At 44.4% G+C, this 25,704-nt stretch overlaps 1 protein-coding gene across 4 annotated transcripts in view; it reads right to left on the bottom strand.

The window, feature by feature from the left end:
- The window catches only part of TFCP2L1 (transcription factor CP2 like 1), a 69,000-nt gene extending 44,242 nt beyond the window's left edge, over window positions 1–24,758 (bottom strand). For 2 of the 4 annotated variants that reach the window (XM_040228940.1, XM_040228941.1), the window contains exons 1-3: window positions 24,683–24,757; window positions 24,030–24,059; window positions 21,188–21,339 (exon numbers count right to left, since the gene is read on the bottom strand). In XM_040228940.1, the coding sequence (XP_040084874.1) occupies window positions 21,188–21,339; window positions 24,030–24,059; window positions 24,683–24,744 (244 nt within the window). In that variant the 5' untranslated portion in view covers window positions 24,745–24,757. Of the gene's footprint in view, window positions 1–21,187; window positions 21,340–24,029; window positions 24,060–24,682 lie in introns of all 4 variants that reach the window. The other 2 variants (XM_040228942.1, XM_040228943.1) reach the window with 1 other exon arrangement.
- Window positions 24,759–25,704: the final 946 nt, after the last annotated feature.

Below are 25,704 nucleotides of genomic sequence, written 5' to 3'. Positions count from 1 at the left end.
TAAATTAGCCTCTCCTCCCCGCAGCCCCACCCAGAACTGGGGCTAATAGACCTGACTGCAACCGGCAATCATGCATGTTGTTGACTGATTCCAAATCAGGGGCCTCTAGATCCCTAGACAGGTGATTAGCATCTTTTAAAATTGCTCAGTTTGCTCTCAGTACTAGGAATGATATGGCTTTTTCCTGTTTCATTTTACACTTGGTTGTTGCTGGTTCATAGGAAATTCACTACTTTCTACATGTTCAACTTCTCGGTAGCCACTCTGCTGAACTGAATACTTAATATATGGAAATGAGCAACATGGAATGGTAGATACGCAACCTGTTCTGATTTTCAGAATGTTAACTGCATTCGGTCCAACCTAATATAAGGTTTCTTGCAGCCCAACGAACAAAGTGAAGTGAAAGTCGCTCAGTTGTGTCCGATTTTTTGCGACCCCATGGACTATACAGTCCATGGAATTCTCGAGGTCAGAATACTAGAGTGGGCAGCCTTTCCCTTCTCCAGGGGATCTTCCCAACCCAGGTATTGAACCCAGGTCTCCCATACTGCAGGCGAATTCTTTACCAGCTGAGCCACAAGCGAAGCCCTTGAACAAAAGGGCAGGAAAAAAATTGGCAATAAACTGCCAGCTTATTTTTTAAGTAAAAGGAACGCAAAAGGCATACAGACATCTGAGAAGATGGCTCAGTTTCACTCATAACAGTTGATGGGAAGAAAGTAAGTGCGAAGTAAAATCCAGAGCAGGGCTTCCATGGTGGTCCAGTGGGTGGGAGTCCACCTGCCAACGCTGGGGACATGGGTTCCATTCCAGCTCCGGGAAGATTCCATATGCTGTGGGACAGCCCCTGCACCACAGCTACTGAGCCCGAGAGCCTGCACTCCGAACTAGAGAAGCCACTGCAATGAGAAGTCACGCATTACAACAGAGCAGCCCCCGACTGCCACAACCAAAGAAAGCCCACACAAAGCAACAAAGGACCCAGTGCAGCCAAACATAAATATGTAAATAAATCTTAAAAAAAAATAAAATTAAGAGCACATTTTCTGTGCACCTATTAGAAAAAATTCCAAAGGCTGATGGAGTCCAGACAAGGACTGGTACTTGAAACAGGTACTGTCCTACACAGGTGGGAGGGGTGCGAACAAGTAAGTTAACAGGACAAAGGACAGCAGAGGGTAGAAAACCAGATCTCTTAGATAAGGTCAGGACAGTGACCCCCTCAGGCACCTCCCTTCCAAGCCCGGCCCAGCAGGAACTGTGTCGTGGGCTAGGGTTCCTCACAAGCCTTTGATCTTGAAAGGGGGAGCCAGACCCTCCTGGTTGATTATATTTCGACCATCACTGTCTGGACCCTGGTAGCCATTTTCCATCTCATCCTCTGGTACATGAAGTACACCCTGGGGCAGTTACTGTCGGGGCAAACAGTGTTTATCAGGGAAACCCAAAGCAACCGAAAAGCAACCAAAGCCTCTTTTCCTTACCCCCAGGCCACCCAAGAGAGCAGGCATTTCAGGGAAGTGATTCATCCTCAGCCTCTGATCAGAGTGGAGAAAGGCCAAGGGTGTGGGCAGCCACACTGACTCAGGGGCCAAGCTCAGGTAAGCACAGGACCTACCCTCCTAGGAATCAGGGAATCAGGAGAGCAGTCCGTCTAGGCGTGTGTTCCCAGGAGCATCTGGTGGCTTCACTGTCTGCCCTCTGCCTATAGAGGCTGGGAAGCTGGTGCTCACAGACAGAATAAACAGACAAACCCTCAGAGCATCCTCACAGTGTTGGAGCTTCTGGCCTCAGTTTGCTCCTGAGACCCAGTGGCAATCCTGCCTTGAGGTCACCTGCTCCATGGGATGCTGGTAAATGGCAGATGGTGGCCACCAGAAAAGGCTTCCATCACCCCACCTTTAATCCACCAAAACGATGGACAATAATAAGTGCTAGATGTGGAGAAATTGAAATCCTCCTTTATTGCTGGTTCAACATAAACTAGCAAATCTGCTTTGGAAATAGCCTGGTAGGTCCTCAAAAAGTTAAAGATACAGTTAGCAAGGAACTTCCCTGGGTGGCCCAGTGGTTAAGAATCTGCCTTCCTATGGAGGGGAAATGGGTGCCATCCCTTGTCGGAGAACTGAGATCCCACATGCCTCAGAGCTCCTAAACCCACGTGCCACAACTACAGAGCCTGCACACTCTACAGCCCAAACTCTGCCATCAGAGAAGCCCCTGCGTGTGCAACAAAGAGCCTCGAGTGTGGCAACTAAGACCCAATGCAGTCAAATAAAATTTTACCTGTTTAAAAAGAAGTTACCATAGGACACAAATTTCACTCCTAAGTGTATACACACGAGAAATGAAAACACAGTTCCACACAAAAACTTGGACATGAAGATTCATAGCAGCATATTTATAATAGCCAAAAAGTGGGGAAAAAACTCAAATGTTTGTCAACTAAAGAATAAATGAGGTAGGTTCACACAGTAGAATACTATTCAGCAATAGAAAGGAATGAAGTTCTGATACTTGCTACATCATGGATAACCCTTGAAATTATTATCCTAAGTAAAAGAAGTCAGTCCCATGAGACCACCATTTGTATTATACCACTTACTCCAGAATAGACAACTTTATAGATAGAAGGCAGATTAGTGGTTACCAAGGGCTTGGGGAGTAGAGGAACAGGGAGGAAGGGAATGAACAGTGACTGCTTCTAGGTGCAGAGTTTCTTATAGTGACTTTTTAATTTATTTAATTGACTAAACTAAAAAACAATGACACTTAAACGGGTATATGAATGTGCAGGGCATGTGAACTGCATTCTAATTAAACTTGAAAAGAGAGCAAGATCAGACTGAAGCACAACTCTGTCAACTAGGGCAAGTCACACAGCCTCTATTGGTCTTCATGTACCACCACCAATACAAGAGGGTAGCATGAGGATGAACAGGCTAGATCAGAGCCTCTCGAGCTTTTTAAAAATATATATTTATTTATTTATGGCTGTGCTGGGTCACCGTTGCTGTGCACCAGCTCTCTCTAGCTGCAGCAAGCTGGGGCCACTCTTCACTGTGGTGAGGAGGCTGCTCATTGCGGTGGCTTCTCTTATTGTGGAGCACAGGCTCTAGGTACAAGCACTTCGGTTGCTGTGGTCCACAGGCTTAGCTGCCCTGTACATGTGGGATCTTAGTTCCCTGACCAGGGATTGAACCCACGTCCCCTGCATTGACAGGTGGATTCTTAACTGCTGGGCCACGAGGGAAGGCCCTCAAGCTTTAACACGTTCATAAATTACCCGGTCACTTGCAGGGAAACGCAGGTTCTGATTCAGATATCCTGTAGCAGACCCCAGATTCTGCATTTCTAACCGGGTTTCGGGTGCCACTGGTCCATGAACATTCTCAGTAGCAGGGGAGGAGGGATGGCATCTCAGGCCCTCTCCAGCCCTAATACTTCAAGAATCTCCTCTGGTCCACCTCTGTAAATTCCCAGAGCAGGTATGGTTTCTCCTTCCCACTGAGGACACATATCATTCCCTAACCACCAAAAATGGGAGCTTCCAGGACCTGGTCACTGGATGGAGACCGTGTGTTCTCCCCATGAGAAGAATGTCAAGAAATTCCCAAGTCTGCCTGAGCACAGAACACCTGGCTGGGCACAGGAGAGTCCCAACCTGCAGAGCAGAGCCTTGAGTGGAGAGGGACTCAACTTGTCTTCAGAAGGTATGGGTTCCTTGGACTTCTCTGATGGTCCAGTGGCTAATGCTCCAAGCTTCCACTTCAAGGGTTGTAGGTTTGATCCCTGGTGGGGGAACTAAGATCCCACATGCCAAGTGGCACAGCCAACAAATTTTAAAAATAATAAAAGAAAGCCTAGGTGTCTCTTTCAGGAAGAAATGGAAAACAGCAATATTCTCAAGGCAGGGGCTCTCAAACCCTAGGATACATAAATATCAATCACAGGACACTTTACACAGATTCCTGCCCTTCTCAGCTCTAACCTGGCAGGAAACATACACTCCAGGTGACACCTATGCTAGTGGTCCAAGGCCCAGACACTGCTCCAGAGCTGCTATGGAGAGAAGACAGGACTGCTCTCCAAGAGACTGCCAGGAACCCACGCCACACGCTGGCATGTCAGTTCCACCCTCCAGACCCCGCTTTCCCCATCAATCAAAGGGGTGGGATGAGATGCCTCTCACGGAATCAACAGGACATTCCTGCATAAAACAGGTAGAGTAGAAGGGAGCAAGGGAGGCCAGCTGTCTACCTCTAGCCTCCAACCAAGACTACATCAACCCAAACAATCAGTTTCTTTGCTGGAGGGCTTTGCAAGGAAGTATCCCAGGGGGAACCGCAAGAGGGACACAAGAGTCCAGAGAAGGAGAATGAGATGGGGGACACCAGCTCCTAATTACGACAAAGAAGCAGTTCTTCCCCTCCCTGTTCAGCCAGGGGCTCACGACTGGCCCTGCCCCCCTGCCCTTAGTTAACTGCATGGCCTGGAAACACTCCATTTTTCCTTTGGGCTTCTTCCTTCTCTTGGGAAAGGAAAAGGTTGGAAGGATCATAGTACCTACTTGAGTACAGCAACTCCTTTAAAGCAAGACACAGGGACTTCCCTGGTGGTCCAGTGGCTAAGACTTCTCGCTCCCAATGTGGGGCCTGGGTTCAATCCCTGGTTGGGCAATTAGATCCCACAAGCAACTAAGAGTTCACATAATACAACTAAAGATCCTGCATGCCACATCTAAGACCCAGTGCAGCCAAATAAGTAAATAAATAGTTTGTTTTTTTTAAAAAAGAGAGTCACAAAAAACTTTCCTCAATCAGAAAAGAGAATCCACATACATTATTTTAAATTGCAGTATATTCATTTATAGAGTTGTGTGTTTTGTTTCTGCTGTACAGCAAAGTGATCCAGTTATACATATATCTATATCATACATCTATTCTTTCTCAGATTCTTTCCCATTACAGTTTATTATAAGATATTGAGTATAGTTCCTTTGTTATTTATTTTATATATTGTAGTTTGTATCTGTTAATCTCAAACTCCTAGTTTATACCTCTCTTCTTCCCCCTCACCTGGCCCCCACCTGTCTGCTTTGGTAATAATAAGTTTGTTTTCTATACACATTCTTCTGGGAACTCCCTGGTGGTGCAGAGGTTAGGATTCCATGCTTTCACTGCTGAGGGCCTGGGTTTTATCCCTGGTCAGAGAAGCCATGCAGCACAACTCCCCCTCCACCCCCTGCCAAAAAAAAGGTTATATACATTCTTCTAAGTTAGTAACTCTAACCATACTTCAGTGGTCCCTGAAACCTAACTCAGGAGCCCATTTGCACAGAGCAAAGTGGGTCCATCTACTGCTGACCTTTTTTCCTGCTCCCCTTCCCTCCAAACAGCCAAATTTAGTGGCTGAGGGAAATAATACTTATTGAGAACCACTTAAACATGACTATCTTTCCACAATGCTAAACAAATTATAAGGCTTCTGACCTTTGCAGTGACCAAAGTGAAGTCAATTAAACCTGGTACCCCTCCCTGACTCCCTCCACCACTCCTCCTGCCCACTGAAGGTCTGCCCTGGTGGCCAGGCCCGAGTTTGGTTCAGGAGTAGGACTCTCAAGGCTCTAGGCAGACAGTTGTAGCCCCCAAGCCACTGACCAGGGGCAGAGCTGCTCTGATCAGAAGTATTCCAATGAGGTTGTCTGAATTAAGGGCTTGAGGGGCTAGTCCCTTTGACCTTCTCCTGGAAACCTGGGGATGCGCAGTAAAAAGCCAAGGTACTTTGGAGTGGGGAGAGTAAAATCAAGCTAGCCAAAAGCTTTTCTGCCCACGTTAAAGAATGTGTCAAGTCAATGAGCAGATTAGACTCATCACAGAAGCCTCAAGTCCACTGCAGCGGAGTGAGTCCTCAGACGTTACAAACTCTGCTGCTGAATGCTTGGCAGCACTTAATAAATATGCAATTAGGTCCACCTTTGCATCTTGACTGAGAACAAAACGCAGGTCCCCAGAAATTCATTCCCTGGAGTGATGATGGCTCATCTGGAATGCCAGACACTGTCACTTGCAGAGGCATCAAAACAGTCCCAAGCGACTGGGGCCCAAAACATGGTAAAGACATCTCTGAAGAACATAGAGCATATTCTGAAGGAAAGAAAAGATGGGAGAGTGAAAGGAACACAAAAAGTGCTGGGGAACTTCACACAAAGGGAATAGGAGGGCAATGATAAAAGGAGGCAGCGAAAATCTCTGAAGATGATATGCTCACTTGCTCTCCTGAGAGATTTCATGAATGACGGCAACTTGACATCTGCCAAAAAGAGTGAGCGAGAAGATGCAGACCAGTATTGTCACTCAGAGGTCATTCTGAAGAAACTCAGTGATTCTGTTAAATATTTCCTTTAAAAATCTAGAGAGAGAAAAGCAGAGTATTTTTAAAGTGATGTGGAGAAAATCAAATGCGGTAGCATTTTCAGTTCAAATGCAAAGTCTCCAACCAGGGTAGGCATCTCCTCAGTGTGAAAATCCAGAAGGAGACAGTGAGATTCCAAAATTCCAGCTGAAACTCAACACTGCCTGAATTCCACCATAAACATGAAAGGTAATTTTGCAGAAAGCCAGTGGATGAGAGAATTTACTGTTTAGAAACAGAAGCTTCTCAGAGTGTATGAACACACCAAAACCTGACTCCTACAGGAAGAGGACCAAAGATCTGAAGAAATGAAAGATGGATCAGCTCCAATGAGAAAAGAGCTCAGGAAAGTTTGTTGGAGAGTCACAGACATAGAAAACATACCTGTGGTTGCCAATGGAGAGGGCGCTGGGGTAGAGATGGATTGGGGTGAACAGATGCAAACTACATACAGAGAACAGATAAACAACAAGGTCCTACTGTATAGCACAGGGCACTATATTCAATATCCTATGATAAACCGTAACGGAAAAGAATATCAAAAAGAATGTATATAGGCCTACAGTACGCTTTACAAATGCAAACCAACCAATCTAGAGTCCATACCACAACCACCTCCTCTTTTAGGCTTTCAGAACATCATGCTCCAGATGCTCCAGGCCACCGGTCCCCTGCATCAGTTGCTCCAGAGACTGATGGGTACCAGACACCTAGGGACAGCCTTTTTGCCACAGAGCCAATCCTAACCCTGCTTACTCTGCCTCGCCCACTCCTTCCCCTAGAAACCATACAAAAGTGTCTTATTCTCCCTGTGTTCCCTCTGCTTCCTGACTGACCCTGGTGCCTCTCCCTACAGCTCTCCACTCCAGAACCATGAGTAAGGAACTGTCTTTTTCATGGTAATGTCTCCTTAACTTTTGGCCTCACAATACTTGAAAAATAATAAAACCTCCACTGAAAAAAGACCAGAACACCCCCCGCATCATCACGTCCCCAAGTGAGCAGGAGCGGTGAGCTACAAGGGCTCGATGGCTCAGGGTAATGTGGAGGCTGGATTCAGATTTACAGCCAACCTCTGAACATGTACCAGCATGGCAGGACAGATGACATCTCTCTTCTCTTTAAATTAATCCTGATGGAGGCCAACTTCGTGTTACTTCATGGATGCTGCATTTGTTCTCATATTGTAATTTCTGATATAGTGTTTCTAGATGTTAATGAAAACTGTTGCCTGCCGCGTGTGTGTGTGTGTGTGTGCGCACGTGTGTGTGTGTGCGCCCGCGTGCACACTCAGTCTTGTCCAAGTCTTTGAAACCCCTGGACTGTAGCCTGCCAGGCTCCTCTGTCCACAGAATTTTCCAGGCAAGAATGAGTGGGTTGCCATTTCCTCCTCCAGAGGATCTTCCCAGACCCGGGATCAAACTCAATGTCTCGTGCATCTCCTGTAGCAGCAGGAGGATTCTTTCCCCCTGAGCCACCTGGGAAGTTCTGCCATATCAGTAAACAAAGAATGTTAACTGTCCTCAAGTCTTCACACTGCAGCTGCCTCACCCTCCCCAGCAGTGCACCCCGAGGGGACTCAGGATGAGAAAGTACAGAATGCTGGCCCCAGATAGCTGAGGTGCACATCAAAGGAATGATCTCAGTGAGCCCAGACCCTTGCATCTTCCCGTACACAGAAGACTGGTAAATTCCTTAACTTAGGATGCCTAATTTTCTTTAACCAACAGTAATTGTTTGATGTTCCCACTACCTGGTTTTTGTTGCAAAAACTCCTATATACCCTGGTTCCTCCATTACCTCTTCAGAGCAGTCCCTCAGAACAATCTGAGAGGCTGTGTAACAGGCTCACATGCTTAGAAAGTCTGCCAAATAAAACTCTCAGTTTTTAAGTTGTGAGGTTTTTTTTTTTTAGTCAACACAGAATATAGATTTTTAATATATCATTCCCAGTTTCTTAGACTCTGTGGACTAGACTGCCTAAGTATTCTAGCTTAACTAAATGGTCCACACTGCTTAAAGCATGACTGATGCTTGACATGACCAAAAGAAGACATCTGAAATGTTAAAAATCATTTTCTACATGCTGAACTGCAAGAAATCTGCGCAAGGAACCTTCTAGTTATTTCAGTAAATGTTGATTGGTTTTAAAAACAAAGAAATTCTAAAAACCCAATCAACAAAAATCAAATCCCAGTTAACTTCTAAGTATATTTATTAACTGATTAATTTATAGATGAATTATGAGGAATTGACATTTGGGAAAACATTTGTTCTTTATTTTGTTGGGATTTTTCTAAGTTTGTCATCTGGTTTATAATATCCTTTGCTGAGAAAACATTTCTAAACTTTATGGAGCCCAAATAAAGTATACTGGCACAGCAAAAAGAAAACAAACATCAACAACAAATACCTCAGTTAATTCTCAAGTCAACACCTTAAGTTGTTCTGTATTTTACAGAAAACACAGGTGACAATTTCAGTAATGCAAGAGGACAGAGAGCCAGGAATTGAACATGGGTATAGCCAGCTCCAAAACACCTGGCTTTCAATCTGCTACCAAGTTCCTAAGAATGGTTACTTAAGTGTCATCCAAACTGGTGTTAACAACAGAAACAAAGGTTTTTTCTTTTAATTTAATAGCACATGCTGAATATCCTTCACGGATATACACAAGGAGACACCGAATGCATTTTATGGCTACATAGTCTACCAAATGAAAGTTCCGTGTTTAATAAGTTATTATGGGACAAATGATGGTTATTTGAAATGTAACAGAGTTGGATTCACCTTATTCCTTACATACAAAAATAAGTTCCAAAGTATGAAACACTAGGGGGAATTTTTTTCTAAAAAAACAGGTGAATAAAAAAAATTTTTTTTAATCTTTAAAAAAAGGAATTGCCTGGTGGTCCAGTAGTTAGCACGTGCTCCTTGGAATAAAAGTTATGACCAATCTAGACAGCATATTAAAAAGCAGAGACATTACTTTACCAACAAAGGTCCATCTAGTCAAAGCTATGGTTTTTTTCAGTAGTCATGTATGGATGTGAGAGTTGGACTATAAAGAAAGCTAAGTGCTGAAGAATTGATGCTTTTGAACTGTGGTGTTGGCGAAGACTCTTGAGAGTCCCTTGGACGGCAAGGAGATCCAACCAGTCCATCCTAAAGGAGATCAGTCCTGAATATTCATTGGAAGGACTGATGCTGAAGCTGAAACTCCAATACTCTGGCCACCTGATGTGAGGAACTGACACATCTGAAAAGACCCTGAGGCTGGGAAAGATTGAAGGTGGGAGGAGAAGGGGACGACAGAGGATGAGATGGCTGGATGGCATCACCGACTCAACGGACATGAGTTTGAGTGAACTCCGGGAGTCAGTGATGGGCAGGGAGGCCTGGCGTGCTGCAGTCCATGGGGTCACAAAGAGTCGGACACGACTGAGCGACTGAACCGAACTGAACTGAACTGCAGGGAAGGAATGGAGACACAGATACAGAGGACGGACTTGTGGACCCAGCAGGAGAAGGAGAGAGTGGGACGAATGGAGGAAGTAGCATCAGCACATATACACTACCATGTGTAAAATCGATACCTCGTGAGATTTGCTGTACAGCATGGGGAGCCCAGCCTGGCCTCTGTGATGACCTAGAGGGGTGGGATGGGGCGAGGAGAGGGCCGCTCAAGAGGGAGGTGATATACGTATGATCATGGCTAGATTGTGTTGTTGTATGGCAGAAAACACAACACTGTAAAGCAATTTTTCTTCAATTAAAGAATGAATTTTTTAAAATTAAAATAAAATTTAAAAAATTAACAAAAAAGGGAATTCCCTGACAGTCCAGTGGTTAGGACTCAGCACTTTCACTCCATGCCAAAAAAATATTTTTTTCAGAAAAAAAAAAGCAGGTGAATATTAAGATCTTAAAGCGGAGAAGGCCTTTTACCATGTAAAATAAAGAACAAGTAAATGAAAGCAAAATGAATAAAATATATGAAAGTGTCAGAAAATATGTCTAACACATTATCCCAAATAAGCAAAGAGCCCATCAGTTAGTTCAGTCACTCGGTTGTGTCCGACTCTTTTTGACCCCATGGACTGCAGCACGCCAGAACTCCTTGTCTATCACCAACTCCTGGAGTTTACATGTGGACATCACCAGATGGTCAGTACTGAAATCAGATTGATTATATTCTTTGCAGCCAAAGATGGACAAGCTCTGTAGGGTCAGCAAAAAGAAGACTGGGATCTGACTGTGGCTCAGATCATGAACTCCTTATTGCCAAATTCAGACTTAATTTGAAGAAAGTAGGGAAAACTACCATTCAGGTATGACCTAAATCAAATCCCTTACGATTATACAGTGGAAGTGACAAATAGATTCAAGGGATTAGATATGATAGAGTGCCTGAAGAAGTATGGATGGAGGTTACTGACATTGTACAGGAGACAGTGATCAAGACCATCCCCAAGATAAAGAAAGGCAAAATGGTTGTCTGAGGAGGCCTTACAAATAGCTATGAAAAGAAGAGAAGTGAAAGGCAAAGGAGAAAAGGAAAGATATACCCATTTGAATGCAGAGTTCCAAAGAATAGCAAGGAGAGCTAAGAAAGCCTTCCTCAGTGATCAATGCAAAGAAACACAGGAAAAGAACAGAATGGGAAAGACTAGAGATCTCTTCAAGAATACCAAGGGAACATTTCATGCAAAGATGGGCACAATAAAGGATGGAAATTATATGGACCTAACAGAAGCTGAAGATATTAAGAAGACGTGACAAGATTACACAGAACTATACAAAAAAGATCTTCACAACCCAGATAATCACAATGGTGTGATCACTCACCTAGAGCCAGACATCCTGGAATGCGAAGTCAAGTGGGCCTTAGGAAGCATCACTACGAACAAGGCTAGCAGAGGTGATGGAATACCAGTTGAGCTATTTCAAATCCAAAAAGATGATGCTGTGAAAGTGCTGCACTCAACATGCCAGCAAATTTGGAAAACTCAGCAGTGGCCACAGGACTGGAAAAGGTCAGTTTTCATTCCAATCCCAAAGAAAGGCAATGCCAAAGAATGCTTAAACTACCGCACAATAAATAGCACTCATCTCACACACTAGTAAAGTAATGTAATGCTCTAAATTCTCCAAACCAGGCTTCAACAGTACGTGAACAGTGAACTTCCAGATATTCAAGCTGGATTTAGAAAAGGCAGAGGAACCAGAGATCAAATTGCCAACATCTGTTGGATCATCAAAAAAGCAAGAAAGTTCCAGAAAAACATCTACTTCTGCATTATTGACTATGCGAAAGCCTTTGTGTGGGTCACAACAAACTGGAAAATTCTTCAAGAGATGGGAATACCAGACCACCTGACCTGCCTCCTGAGAAATCTGTATGCAGGTCAAGAAGCAACAGTTAGAACTGGACATGGAACACAGACTGGTTCCAAATCGGGAAAGGAGTACGTCAAAGAGCCCATACAGATAAATAAAAAAGACTTTAAAAATCCCACTTGAAAAATGGGTATATCTGATGAAAGACAAAAAAGCATAGAAATAATAAAACCAAACATGAAAAAATATTCAACATCACTGAGGAAGTGAGAATTGAAACAAGAATACCTTATATTTTCCCCACTAATTATGTGTGTGTGTGTATGCTCAGTCACATATGACTCTCTGCAACCCCATGGACTGTAGCCCTCCAGGCTACTCTGTCCATGGAATTTTCCAGGCAAGAATACTGGAGCAGGCTGCCATTTCCTTCTCCAGGGGATCTTTCCTACCCAGGAATCAAAGCTATGTCTCTTGTGTCTCCTGCACTGGCAGGCAGATTCTTTACCACTGGGAAGCCCTCTACCCAAGGTTAAAAATTATCGGCAAAAGTACAGAAAAACAGACTTTCTTCATTCATTCAGAGTAGTACTGTGTGCCAGACACTGTATTAGTGAAAGAGATACCCAAGGTCTCTGCCTCAGGAAGTTTATGTTCCATATGTGTAGAGATGGAAGAGAGATGATAAAGGAGAAAGTAAACAATAATTCAGATAGTATCATTCATAAAACTACAAATGGGACAACTCCACTGACTTCACTGCATGGCAATAAGGCAGCATCTATCAAAATGTTGTGCCGGCTATTCTATTTCTAGATATTGATTCTACAGATATTCTCACTTCTTGTTTAAATATAAAGATATGTGTACCTGGATGATCAATGGAGTGCTGGGTGTAATTATGAAAAAATGGGAACAATCCTGAAGTTCCTCAAGAGAACAAATTATGCAACATCCATACAATGGATCAGAAAGACCCAGGGGAAGACCAGCTTGTTTGTTTGTTTTTAGTGTATCCACGTGGAAGGATTCTGAGGATACATTGTTTGTGGGGGGAGGGGGAATTACCAAAATAATATGCATAATAAGATCTTTTACAAAAAAAAGACAAACACATTCCTATAAGTGCATATGTATGTGTGCCTATATAGTTAGACATACATTGATTAATGTATGACTATAAGATTAGGCATATACAGTTTAATCTATGACTAAGAAAAATCTGGGAAGTGGAATTATGAGAAGTTATTTACAGTACAAATTTCTGTACTGTTTGGCCGTTCTGTTTTACAAGAAATATGTGCTATTTTTATACTCAGCAAAGAATAAGGGAGAAAGCATTAAAAAATAAAAAGTAATGTATTCAAGGATCATTTGGTTTCCTCAGTTTATATTCCCAAACTTCAGGCTAAAAATTAATCTGGGAAGAAAACTTCAGCTAAAGGAAGAAGGATAACAAAGTAACTAATCATTTGCTTCATTCCTTAAATTTAAAGTTACAGATATAATTGGGGAGAGGGGCAAATCTGTGGCTTTCTATTTGCCAGACGTTAGTTCTTCACTTAATTTTCAAGGCAACCCACAAAATGAAACCTGGCTCGATTCCACAGATGAGGAAACCGAGGGTCTTAGAGGCTAAGTGATACCCCTAGAGCAGAATTTTCCTCACTTCTAGGATGCCTGAAAACAAGACTTCCTGCTGGGGGCTCTTATCTTCCGGCCATTCCCTCAGGTCAGGTGGCTGGAGAGCAGGAGGGATGAGGGTGGGGCAGGAGAAACTGATTATGGGGTTTTGAAGCTGAGGCATTTTTCTCCCGGCTCCATTATGGTTCCTTTGCTTCTTGCCCTTCTCCCCTATAAAGCTCCTATTTCCTCCCTCAGAGCTGCATCTGGAATTCCAGGTGGCAGACACAGCTCCTGGAAGAACCAGCCTAGAATCCTGCCTGTGAAGGAGTCCCTGCAAAAAGCAAGTGCCTACCCCTTCAGAACTCCCTTCAAGATCACATCAATGCTCAGCTGCTCCCCAGGCTTGCCTGACTTTGCCACCTCTCTCAGCCAGTAAAATGGGAATAATACATTTTAGGAGAATTACTCAAAAGGGAACACCAAGAAGTGCTTTGGGAATTTTAAAGCCTAGGGTCCCCATCTTGAAATTAAAGTACCCCTAACACAACAGCTCACATCATGGAGGAAGGAGTCCAGTATTTTCTGTAATCAGTTTTAAAGACAGTATTTTAACACTCTGAATAGGATGTCACCTGTGGGTTATGTCTATTATTTTGTTGTACAATGAATGAAGAACTAACAGAAAAGTTCAGCAGGGCTTCCTCCTGCCTTTAATCTAACCCAAAGCTACCATCTTTCAATTCTAAGGGGTACAATTCTTAGTTCTAGAACCAACCTTATGTTAATCTTTCAATTAGGAAAAGAAAGATTAAAACAGAAAAAAAATAAATAAATAAAACAAATTCAAAGTCCCAATGTGATGACCACATTAGCTTTCAAATAGGATAGGGGAAACATATATTCACTTTATTATTAATAATGGTTAATATGCAAATGGTTACTATGTGCTTCCCAGATGGCACAGTGGTAAAGAATCCTCCTGTCAATGCAGGAGATGGAGACACATGTTCAGTCCCTGGATCAGGAAGATCCCCTGGAGAAGGAAATGGCAATCCATTCCAGTATTCTTGCCTGGGATATCCCATGGACAGAGGAGTCTGGTGGGTTAGTCTGGTGGGTCACAAAAAGTCAGACATGACTGAGGACTCACGCTTGTGCCAGACACTGTTTTCAGTGTTCTTTCTGCATTAACTCATTTTACCTACATAGCAGATGTTTTATTTCCTTCATTTTATATGTGAGGAGTTAGAGGCATTGGGAGGTAGATGGCTTGCCCATGGAGGCTACCCAACAACTCAACCTCAACAAGGCAGTTGGAGATCTTGGCCTTCTGGTCTACTTCTCCAGTCATTCACACTCCTCCTTGGGTTCCAAACCCTGCTGCTACTGCTAAGTTGCTTCAGTTGTGTTCGACTCTGTGCAACCCCATAGACAGCCTCCTACCAGGCTCCTCTGTCCCTGGGATTCTCCAGCCAAGAACACTAGAGTGGGTTGCCATTTCCTTCTCCGTTGAATCTCTTAGGCTTCTTCACAAATAGTACGCATAATTGCAACCCACCCTGCCCATTCTTGCCTTTGGATGTGGTTTTTCTGTCGCTGAACTATCCTCTCCTTCCAATGGACAGGAAGTTTTATTCCATGAATGAACATAAGACTCCTGGAAAAATCCATCACTGTATTTAAAATTTCAGAGTTGTTTTGGTAGGAAATACCAAAGCTTTTTTCATAACAAGCCATGCTTGCAAACTTGTTCTTATCTCAAAGCCAGAATTCCCTACACAGATTGCCTGAGGTTCTCTTTCTTCTGATCTTCCTGACTCCTCCCCCACCGCCTACTTCATTTCTTCCCTCTGGCTCCAGTCTTCAGGAAAGATGTCTCCACAGTGACCTTTGGCCACTGACAAAGAGGTTGGCCTGGAGTTTGTGGACCTCCCTTTAACTGCTATCTACCTCTCCTCCTTAGGACTCCATTTCAGAGGAAGAGCACAAACTTTGCTTCTCAAATCATTTTCACTGCATACAAAATTAGTCACTGGGGTTGATGACAGAACACTCACAAGGAACACACCTTATCCAAGTCGTGATGTAAGGCAATGGACTGACGCTACACTGAGAAACGAGTACCCAATGGTGTAAATGGCTTTGCAATTGACAGATCCAACATCCTTCTTACATGAACAATGTAAAGAAACAGAGGAAAACAACAGAATGGGGAAGACTAGAGATCTCTTCAAGAAAATTAGAGATATCAAGGAAACATTTCATGCAAAGATGGGCACAATAAGGAAGAGAAATGGCAACGACCTAACAGAAGCAGAAGTGAATAACAAGAGGTGGCAAGAGTATACAGAAGAACTATAAAAAAATGGTCTTAATGACCTGGATAACATGATGGTGTGGTCACTCACCTAGAACCAGACATCCTGCAGTGTTCAGTCAAGTGGGCCTTAGGAAGCATCACTATGAACAAAGCTAGTGGAGGTGATGGAATTCCAGGTAATCTATTTAAAATCCTAAAAGATGATGCTATTAAAGTGCTTCATTCATTATGCCAACAAATTTGGAAAACTCAGTAGTGGCCACAGGACTGGAAAAGGTCAATTTTCATTCCAATCCCAAAGAAGTGCAATGCCAAAGAATGTTCAAACTACCTCAACAACTGCACTCATTGCACATGCTAGCAAGGTAATGCTCAAAATCCTTCAAGCTAGGATCAACAACACGTGAACCAAGAACTTCCAGATATACAAGCTGGATTTAGAAAAAGCAGATGAACCAGAGATCAAATTGCCAACATCTGTTGCATCATAGAAAAAGCAAGAGAATTCCAGAAAAACATCTACTTCTGCTTCATTGACTATGCTAAAGCCTTTGTGTGGATCACAACAAACTGTGGAAAATTCTTCAAGAGATGGGAATACCAGACCACCTTACCTGCCTCCTGAGAAATCTGTATGCAAGTCAAGAAGCCATAGTTAGAACTGGACATGGAACAATGACTGGTTCAAAATTGAGAAAAGAGTACATCAAGGCTGTATATTGTCACTCTGCTTATTTAACTTATTTGCAAAGTACATCATGCAAAATGCAAGGCTAGATGAATCACAAACTGGAATCAAGATTGCTAGGAGAAATATCAACAACCTCAGATATGCAGATGATACCACTTTAATGGCAGAAACCAAAGCAGAACTAAAGAGCCTCTTGATGAAGGTGAAAGAGGAGAGTGAAAAAGCTGGCTTAAAACTCAACATTCAAAAAATGAAGATCATGGCATCTGGTCCCATCACTTCATGACAAATAGATGGGTAGAAAATGGAAACAGTGGCAGATTTTATTTTCTTGAGCTCCAAAATCACTGTAGATGGTAACTGCAGTCATGAAACTAAAAGATGCTTGCTCCTTAGAGGAAAAGCTATGACAAACCTATATAGAGTATTAAAAAGCAGAGACATCATTTTGCCAACAAAGGTCCATATAGTCAAAGCTATGGTTTTTCCAGTAGTCATGTACGGATATGAGAGTTAGACAATAAAGAAGGCTGAGAGCCAAAGAACTGATGCTTTCAAAATGTGGTGCTGGAGGAGACTTTGGAGAGTCCCTTGGACCGCAGGAAGATCCAACTAGTCAATCCTAAAGGAAATCAACCCTGACTATTCATTGGAAGGACTGATGCTGAAGTTGAAACTCTAATACTTTGGGCATCTGATTCAAAGAGTGGACTCATTGGAAAAAAAAAAAACCCTAGTGCGGGATAGATTTGAGGGCAGGAGTAGAAGCGGGTGACAGAGGATGAAATGCTTGGATGGCATCATCGACTCAATGGTCACGAATCTGAACAAACTCCGGGAGACAGTAAAGGACAGGGAAGCCTGGTGTGTGGCAGTCCATGGGGTCACAAAGAGTTGGACATAACTTAGTGAGTGAATAACAGCAGCTTAGTCACTAAATTGGGTCAGACTCTTGGGACCCCACAGACTGACTGTGACCCACTAGGCTACTCTGTCCATGGAATTCTCCAGGCAAGAATACTGGAGTGGGTTGCCATTTCCTTCTCCAAGAGATCATCCTGAACCAGGGATCGAACAGGGACTCCTGCATTGCAGGCGGTTTCTTGCACTGCAGGCAGATTCTTTACCAATTGAGCCACCAGGGAGTTATGACAATAATCTGTCCCAAATAATAACAGAAAATAGTGAAATAATATGCAGGCATTTTATGTTTTTTATTCCTTCAACTTTTGTTCTGTACTGGGTAGAATTCTAGCCTGGGAGAAGACAAAGATAAAGGAAATGAAGCCCTTGATGAGCTCAGAAGCTAATGAGGAAGATGAAATTTATTAGATAATCATAATCCAGGTGCAGACATTTTAAGTGGTGTTTGAGGTTATAATAGAAAATATTATAAGAAAAGTATTTAATAAAATCAAAAAACAACTTTATAAAGCATACAATCTCATTAAAAAAATTTAAGTATAGAAGGAAGATTCAATGGCTATAAAAATTTATCTTAAGAATAAGTGATTAAAAATGTCTAAGAGACATATTTTCAAGCTATAATTAGTGCAACTAAAAATGGGGCAAAAATCAATGAATATCAGGTGTACAGGACAAACATCTATACAAGGGTCTGTTTCTGGACTAGTACTTTAGAATATGCTTTTCAAATGTTTCAAAGTGGCATTTAAACCAGTGAGACTAAGAGATAAACCAAGGTGTCAACTAGTAGGTTAACTAGAAAGATAAACTTAGACTGTTAGATCACATCACGAATTTCCAGTGCAACGTATGAAAGTATAAATCCCACTGGTAAGGCTAAGGAAAAAAAGAAATAAATATATTTTATGCAGTAATAAGCCAAAGTATCACTAAATGACACTATTATTTCCAGAAGACTTCCAAGTGCATTGCAATGTAAAAATTTAAAAACATGAAATTTAGGAAACCACTAAGCTGATTTTGGGGTAAGCAGGCATTCTAAACATAAAAGAAAACTTATTTTAGAAAACTGAAAAGGTTTGATAATATATACTGAAATTCAATATCTACACTGAAAAAAACCCCAAGATATATATCTCACACATAAATCTAATTATCACAAAATAAATATAATTATCACATAAATAAATAGATCACAAAAAATATATGATATTCTTCATATAGGGTAGGCTGTTACAATCAGTAAGATAGAACCATCCCAGTAAAAAAGTGTGTGAAGAACATGAACATAACTGATAGAGAAATTTAAAAGATCAATAAATATATTTTTAAATATGCAGCCACATTAGCAATGATATAAATGCTAGTTTAAGATTAAATCCTGTTTCACTAATGAGGTAAAAAGCAACAATATCCAATATAAGAGACAGTAAAACATACCCTACTGGCTACCTTGTAAATTGGTACATTCAGCTGAGAAGTCAATTTGGTAAGATGTAGCAAAAGCCTTACTTAACTCCTTTGAGCCAGTAGGTGTACCTCTGATTTATATTCATCTAAAATAGTAATCAACATTTCACACAAAGACCACTGAAGCCTAAGTATTCATACTATGAGACTAGTCAAAGCTACTAGAACTCTGAAATACGTGCAACCATTACGAAAATGTAAGTTCTCAGAGCATTTTTAATGACACGAGAAAAGCTCATAAATATAGTAAACAAAGAAAACAGGGCACATATCGCAGCACTGTAATAATTTTAATTTTACATATGCAAATATGTAGAAATGTGGTTAGCAACGGCTCTCAGGTGAAATTAGAGATTTCAATTTAATTTTAAACTTACTTCCTTATGCTTTTTAAATGATCCAAGTTTTCTATAATGAACATGTATTATTTTCTTTTTTTAAAATTTTCATTGGAGTATAGTTGATTTACAACGTTGTGTTAGCTTCCAATGTATAGCAAAGTGAATCAGTTATACATATACATATATCCACTTTTTTTCTTTTAAGATTCCTTTCACATATAAGCCACTATAGAACAGTGAACAGAGTTCCCTGTGCTATATAGCAGGTTCTTATTAGTTACCTATTTGATGAACATGTATTATTTTCAATAATCAGGAACATATAACTAAAAAAGATCTAAAGTAAATACATCAAATTAACCCCTGGGCAGCTCTTTTAGCCTCTCTTTCAACTTATCTATATTGAGCAAAGGATAACTCCTTTTTAAAAGAGGTAGAGTGTTGACTGTCAAACATTGCCCAAAGGTGACTGATTAAAGAAAGGAAGAAAGGAGTTGAGGGAAGGGAAACAATAAAGGCCTTACAGATAGAGTGGGAAGCAGCCGGAGAGGTGGGCACACGAGACCAGCAGCAGGTCCAGCAGGGCCTCAGACCCCACGACAGGCCAGGAACAAGAACCACCCCAGACCCCTGTGCTCTGTAAACATCACCCCGCTTCTTCATGTGACACTTAGGTAAGAGAGCAGAGGCCCGGGGGAGGACACCACTGCTTGAAGGTACATAAGTTGGTAGCATCTGACCTTCCATGAGAGAGAAAGGAAAATGGCCAAAGCCATTCCACAAACGAGCACAGACACACAGAGGTATTCTTCCACCAGCCAGGACACCTGCCATCAGGGGTCACCGGCCTCAGCAGATGGAACATAGATCTCAGGGCCTGAGCCAGGTGCCCAAGAGCTGCCTGAGCCTGGGCTGGGGACCCACTGAGGCCACTGAGCCACGCACAGGGATAAGCATGCCCATCCCCTGGCCACATCCAGAGGCAGACACAGAGCCACCTGCTAATTCTGAGCTTGTTTCTGACCCAGAAGAGGGCAGGTTGAGCTGTCAGAGGTAAGCCTGATGGTAGGCTGGTCTTCCATCCCGCCCCCACCCTGTCTGGACTTCCCTTCCCGAAATCAGGGAGTCAAAGTTCTACAGAAAGGAAGCTGCCCATGTAGGATAAATTGTAACCACACTGCTGCCCCCGCCACCGCCTCCCTCCAGAAAGCACTGCATCCCCCAGCTCCTTGGCTCTTCCCATTCCAAATGGAGGGGCAATGATTCCACTGGATGCCAGGGCCTCTGAGGTGATCCAGGGAGGAAGGACAATCAACGCAGACACATAACCACACAAAAACCACAGAAAGGTCATCGGTTAGGCCACTGGTCCATATGTCCTGATAAAGAACATCAGAAATGGAAACTGCACTTCACACACCTTAACTCTCTCAAATGTCACAAATTAACACTTCTCATTTTGCACGTGAACACACTGAGGCTCCGAGGGGAAGTCACAGAGCTGGGAAGGGCTGGGATCGGAATGCAAAGTCCAAGCCCCATGCCACTTCTCCCAGGACATGATGAGCACGCTCGTCCCCATTGCTACAAAGGACTCCTGCCTGGCACATGTGGAATCCAGCCTCGAGGATGGGCCTTCCCATCACTGATAGGTGCAGTTCCAGAAAGGGCAGCTGACCCCATACACCAAAGGTGCTCAATCTACGTCCAGGAAAGGGCACCAGTTGTGGCCCCAGCAAACAGCAAGTATAACTACGGCCGCCATTCACCGAGCATCATCTGCTCCCTGGAGGGCCCACATGAGGAATGTGAAACACTGTTTGGCCTGAGTGAGACACAGCTGATGTGTCCACTTTGGGGGAAGAAAACACTGAGGCTAGGAAGTCTCACAGCTAGGAAACAGATGCCATCTGACACCAGAAACCCCTTCCCAAACCCCATCTCTCCCACCCTGATGAGGAAACAGGCCCAAATGAGTCATTCAGGTCAACTCCCCACTGCTGGGTGGTACCCTCAGCCCCCAGGCTCCACCCTGGCCCGGCGCTCCAGCACTACCTTGGTTGAGGTAGGTCAAAGTCTCCTCATGCAGCTTCACAGCTGGGGATGTGGCGGCACACAGCACATACTGCAGGGGTGGCAGGCGGGCTTCGTTCTCAGGGGACAGTTGGGGCTCCTCTTGCTTGAAGATGGGCAGAGCGAGGACGTCGCTGCAACACACAGGAGGGAGGGGTCAGGAACAGGGCCCCCGGAGCCAATGTGCAAAGGCAGGACTAAGCGGCCAACTTCGGGCAGCATCAATGGCAACACAGCCCAGCCTAGCGCAGCTGGCAGGTCCAGCTTCCTATACGACGTCACAAATACTCTAAAATGCTTCCCAATGGAGGAGACCAATCCTGGATGATTCTACTTTCATTATGTGACCTTTGAGAGATTTATTCAGATGTCACATGGTTTCCATCCACAAGTGTCTGGCTTTTATAACAAGAACTCAAATGAAATATTTTATTTTTTAAATAAACTCTTCTAGCTATTGGTCACATCTCAGACCAATACAATCCTGTCCCCTAGGCTCTGTAAACCATGCAAATACAGAAACTGTGTACTTCACTCATAAAAACTGAGACATACTTCCACACTTCTAAAAAGAAAGGACAGCTGGCCCATAAACCCTATTTTAAGGGTCATGTTAATATCTCTGAACTGCAAAACAAGAACAACCATGGTTTCAATTCAGTTTTCTCATCCAAATGGAAAATACTGAGATGCTCAAAGATTCTTTTCCTCCACCTCTAAACAAAAATTCCCATCAGATCCAAAAATTCAGCTTCACATCAGTCTAGGACTGGAGAACTTATTTCTAGATGTGCTTTTTTAAGTGCATCCCCAAGGAAAAACAAAATCTTTGAGAACATGAATGACTTGCAAGCAAGAGGGACTTGGTTAAGCTCTCTGGATTATGAAGAGATTATAGCATGGACACTGGCGCCAAAAAAAGGTCCTGTGCCCTTATCTCGATAAGCCTCCACCCTCCGAGTGTCCAGGGTGCTGAATCAGATTCACTGACCCCACTTCACTATGTAAACAGCAGAGTCACTGATACAATCTATTCCTCATACAACACCATACACAAGTATCTAAAACACAAGCCAGGCACATACCCCAGCATATCAGACCAACTTTCAGAAGGAAAAGTCCAGCTGTGGCTCACCTAGAAACCTTCCGTACGGAGGGCTGCCCCTGCCACCACCCACTGCCCTGGGTCCCCCCACCTCATGCTTTCCCTTGTCCAGACTGAGGCACATGCCCAGTCTAAGTGGTTATCCAGGAATGGGGGAGAAGCAAAGAGATCTGATTCCTGGGGGAATGCATAATTTCATGTTTGCCCAGACCATGTTAAGTTAATAATCCATGGGCTGCTACCTTTAAATTAAAAAAAAAAAAAAAGAAAGGTGGAGGTAGCCAGGGTTGGGAGAAGAGCCATCACTCAACAGTAACTTATTTCAATCCTGGTATCCTTATCTGCTGAGGAATAAAAGTCACCAGAACATCAAACGGAAGTAGGGAAGAAAGGAGTACAGACCACTACCCCAGGAAGGTCAGACAACTTGAAGAAATGCTGCACAGTGACGAGATGACCAAAATTAAATGCACAAACCAAGCAAAAGAATAAGATGTTCTTCACTCTAGGGGGACCGGGGCATGTTCATGGACCCTCCCCATTGCATCCATCAAGGTCAACTTCTCCAAGTGTGAAAGTCCTGGCTTCCAAGAAGTAACATAAAAAAAGAGAGAGTGGACCAAATGAGTCTTTATCCATGGTCCCCATATGACCCCAGAAACCCACATGGCCTTATAGCACCTTTTACCCCAGTTCCCAACCACCTCATCAGGATGAATGCAATACCAAACTCTTAAAGTAGGGCACCTCTAGTTCAAGAGGAGAATTATTCCCTAAAGGGATGACATTCTCGGTGTCCAGGAAGTTTTACATACACTCACTTCTTCACTCAGGGTCACCTTCAAAGTCATTTATAAGGTATGGTAACAAACTGAATCGCTACAAACTAAAACTGAGGCAAAATTACAACTAAAATTGCATCCTGCGATACAATAAAAATGTATTCCATTGTAGCATTTCAGGTAAGTGAATGGACACAATCTTCTGCCAGATTAACATCTGCCCAGGGGGGAATTCCCTGGAGGTACAGTGGTTAAGACTCCTGGCTTCCACTGTAGGGGACTCGAGTTCAATCCCTGGTCAGTGAACTAAAATTCCATATACCACACAATGCAAGGAAAAAAAAAAAAATCTGCCTGGTGGGCTTAACACCTCCCAGAGCAGCCTGCCTCTGGTGGATCACCATGGTCTGCTGTGAGACATAAGTCCTTAATTAAAACCCTAGGCTTATGCCATCTCCTACCTCTCTTGCCCATGAATAAAATACAGGAGACATACAACTTATTCCCAACCATTCCTTTGCCTGCTGGAATTGGGCTGTCTTCAGAGAAGACTACTGGACAAATATCTATCAAAACTAGGATTTCCACATCACCTGTACTGTTAAATCTGAGTTGGAACTTTTGGGGGTCAAAAATAAAATAAAGCAGGCAGGACAGCTCTCTCTGTGAAGTGGTCTAGCCCACGGTTCACTTTCTCTGAGCTCACATCAAATGCCCTTTGGGTTAAATTAGGCACATTTCATAAACTGTGACTAGGATGGAAATAAAGACAGGCTAAAGCTGGTTCAGGCGAGTTCAGAAAGTGAAATGACTGCCCATTAGTACCCAGCCAGCTGCACAACAGGGAAAAACAATCCTCCAGGAACTGAAGCTAACGGGGGTGCCACTTCCTTCAAGGGGACGGGAGAGAGAACTTTGCAAAACAGGCAGGACTTACTTTTCCCTCTGAAGAGCACTAGTCAAATCCCTGCAGAAGAAGAAAGATTTCCATCAAGGGCAATCAACGTGCGGGCCTCGGACCCACATACCAAGGCCACCTAGTGTGAGAGGGCACCCGGTCCCTCCCGAGCCCCCGCCCGCCCCCGCTGCAGGTCCGCTAGGCGGAACGCAGGCCCGCGCTCGCCGTTCGCTCGCCCCTCGGGCGGACCAAGGACACTGGAGAGGACGCGAGGCTCGGAGAGGGACCCGGGCGGAGAGGGGCAAAGAGCAGGGGACTAGACTTCCCGGGACAGCTCCAGACCGACGGCAGGAAGTTTCCTCTTCGACGCGAGCGGGGAGAGGAGAGACGCAGAGGTGGAAAGACCCCGGGGAGATTGAGACCCAGAGATGTGCGCTCCGCGCCCGCCCGGGGTCGTCGGGGGGAGTAACCCCGCGAGCACTAGGCTCTGGAAACCCGCCTCCCGCGCTGGCCCGCAACTCCGAGCATCGGGTCTCGCCAGGGTCGGTCTGTCTGTCCCAGGCGGGAGTCTGGGCAGATCTCCCTCAGTCCACAAAGGGCACAGAGTAAGGAGGCGGCGAGGGCGCTCGGGATCCCCGGCCCGCGGACGTCAGACGGCGCCCCGCCCGCGGACCCCGGCCCGAGCCCCTTACCGCAGGTAGCTGCCGGGATTGTGCTGGTTGTAGTGCTCGGGCTGCGTGTGCCAGAACAGCATGGCTGGGGCTCCGAGCCCGGCCCGACCCAGGCGCGCGGCGGACGGGACGCGGGGCGAGCCAACCTCTGGGTCACCTGCCAGCAGCGCTCCTTTCGGCGGTGGCCGCCCGCCCTGCGCATTTATGGACGGCTCGGGGGCGGGGCCTCATCCGGACCCGCCCCCAGGCCGCGCGGCCGCCTCACCTGGTGACCCGCACAAGCGCGCCCTTCCCGGGAGCGAGCGCGCCTCCAGGGCGGCGAACGCGAGCGTGCAGCGAGGCTGCAGGCGGGGATCTGGCCCCGTACTGCCCGTATCCCGCCCTCGAGGGTGGGGCCCAGGTAACCGTCTCCGCAGCCCTGGTGTCTTCCCTCTCCCACCCTCACCGTGGGTGGATGACGGAGCTGTGAGCTTGAGACCCCGACCCCTGCACGCTGTCGCCTTAACTTGCTCTTGCTTTTTCACAGCACTCTCAGAAATCGTGTTTTGTTTTAATCTACACTTCAGTATTGATCTCTTTCCCAGTATAGTATAATCTCCAAGAGGACAAGGTTTGGACTCTATAGCTCACTCTGTTATCCCTATCTCCTGGAAAAGTGCTTGGGACATGGTGCTGCTGTGCTGTGCTTAGTCGCTCAGTCATGTCCGACTCTGCGACCCCATGGACTGTAGCCCGCCAGGGCAAGAATACAGGAGTGAGTTGTTATGCTGCCCTCCAGGGGATCTTCCCAACCCAGGAATCGAACCCAGGTCTCCCCCGTTGCAGGGGGATTCTTTATCGTATGAGCCACCAGGGAAGCCCGGGACATAGTGAGTGCTCCATAAATATTTGCTGAGTAAATATGAAAAAGGAATGCCTCAAGTGAATAATCAGAGAGAGCTTCTTGGAGGAGATGACATTGAGCTGAGGCCTTCTGAATTCACAGGAAGTGCTTCTGTGAACATCCAGAGGGAAAGTGGCTCCAGACAAGGGCAGCAGTAATT

The sequence above is a fragment of the Oryx dammah genome, unplaced genomic scaffold (assembly GCF_014754425.2).
Source record: "Oryx dammah isolate SB20612 unplaced genomic scaffold, SCBI_Odam_1.1 HiC_scaffold_27, whole genome shotgun sequence".
NCBI lineage: Eukaryota > Metazoa > Chordata > Mammalia > Artiodactyla > Bovidae > Oryx > Oryx dammah.
This window is presented reverse-complemented; position numbering and strand designations above follow the sequence as displayed.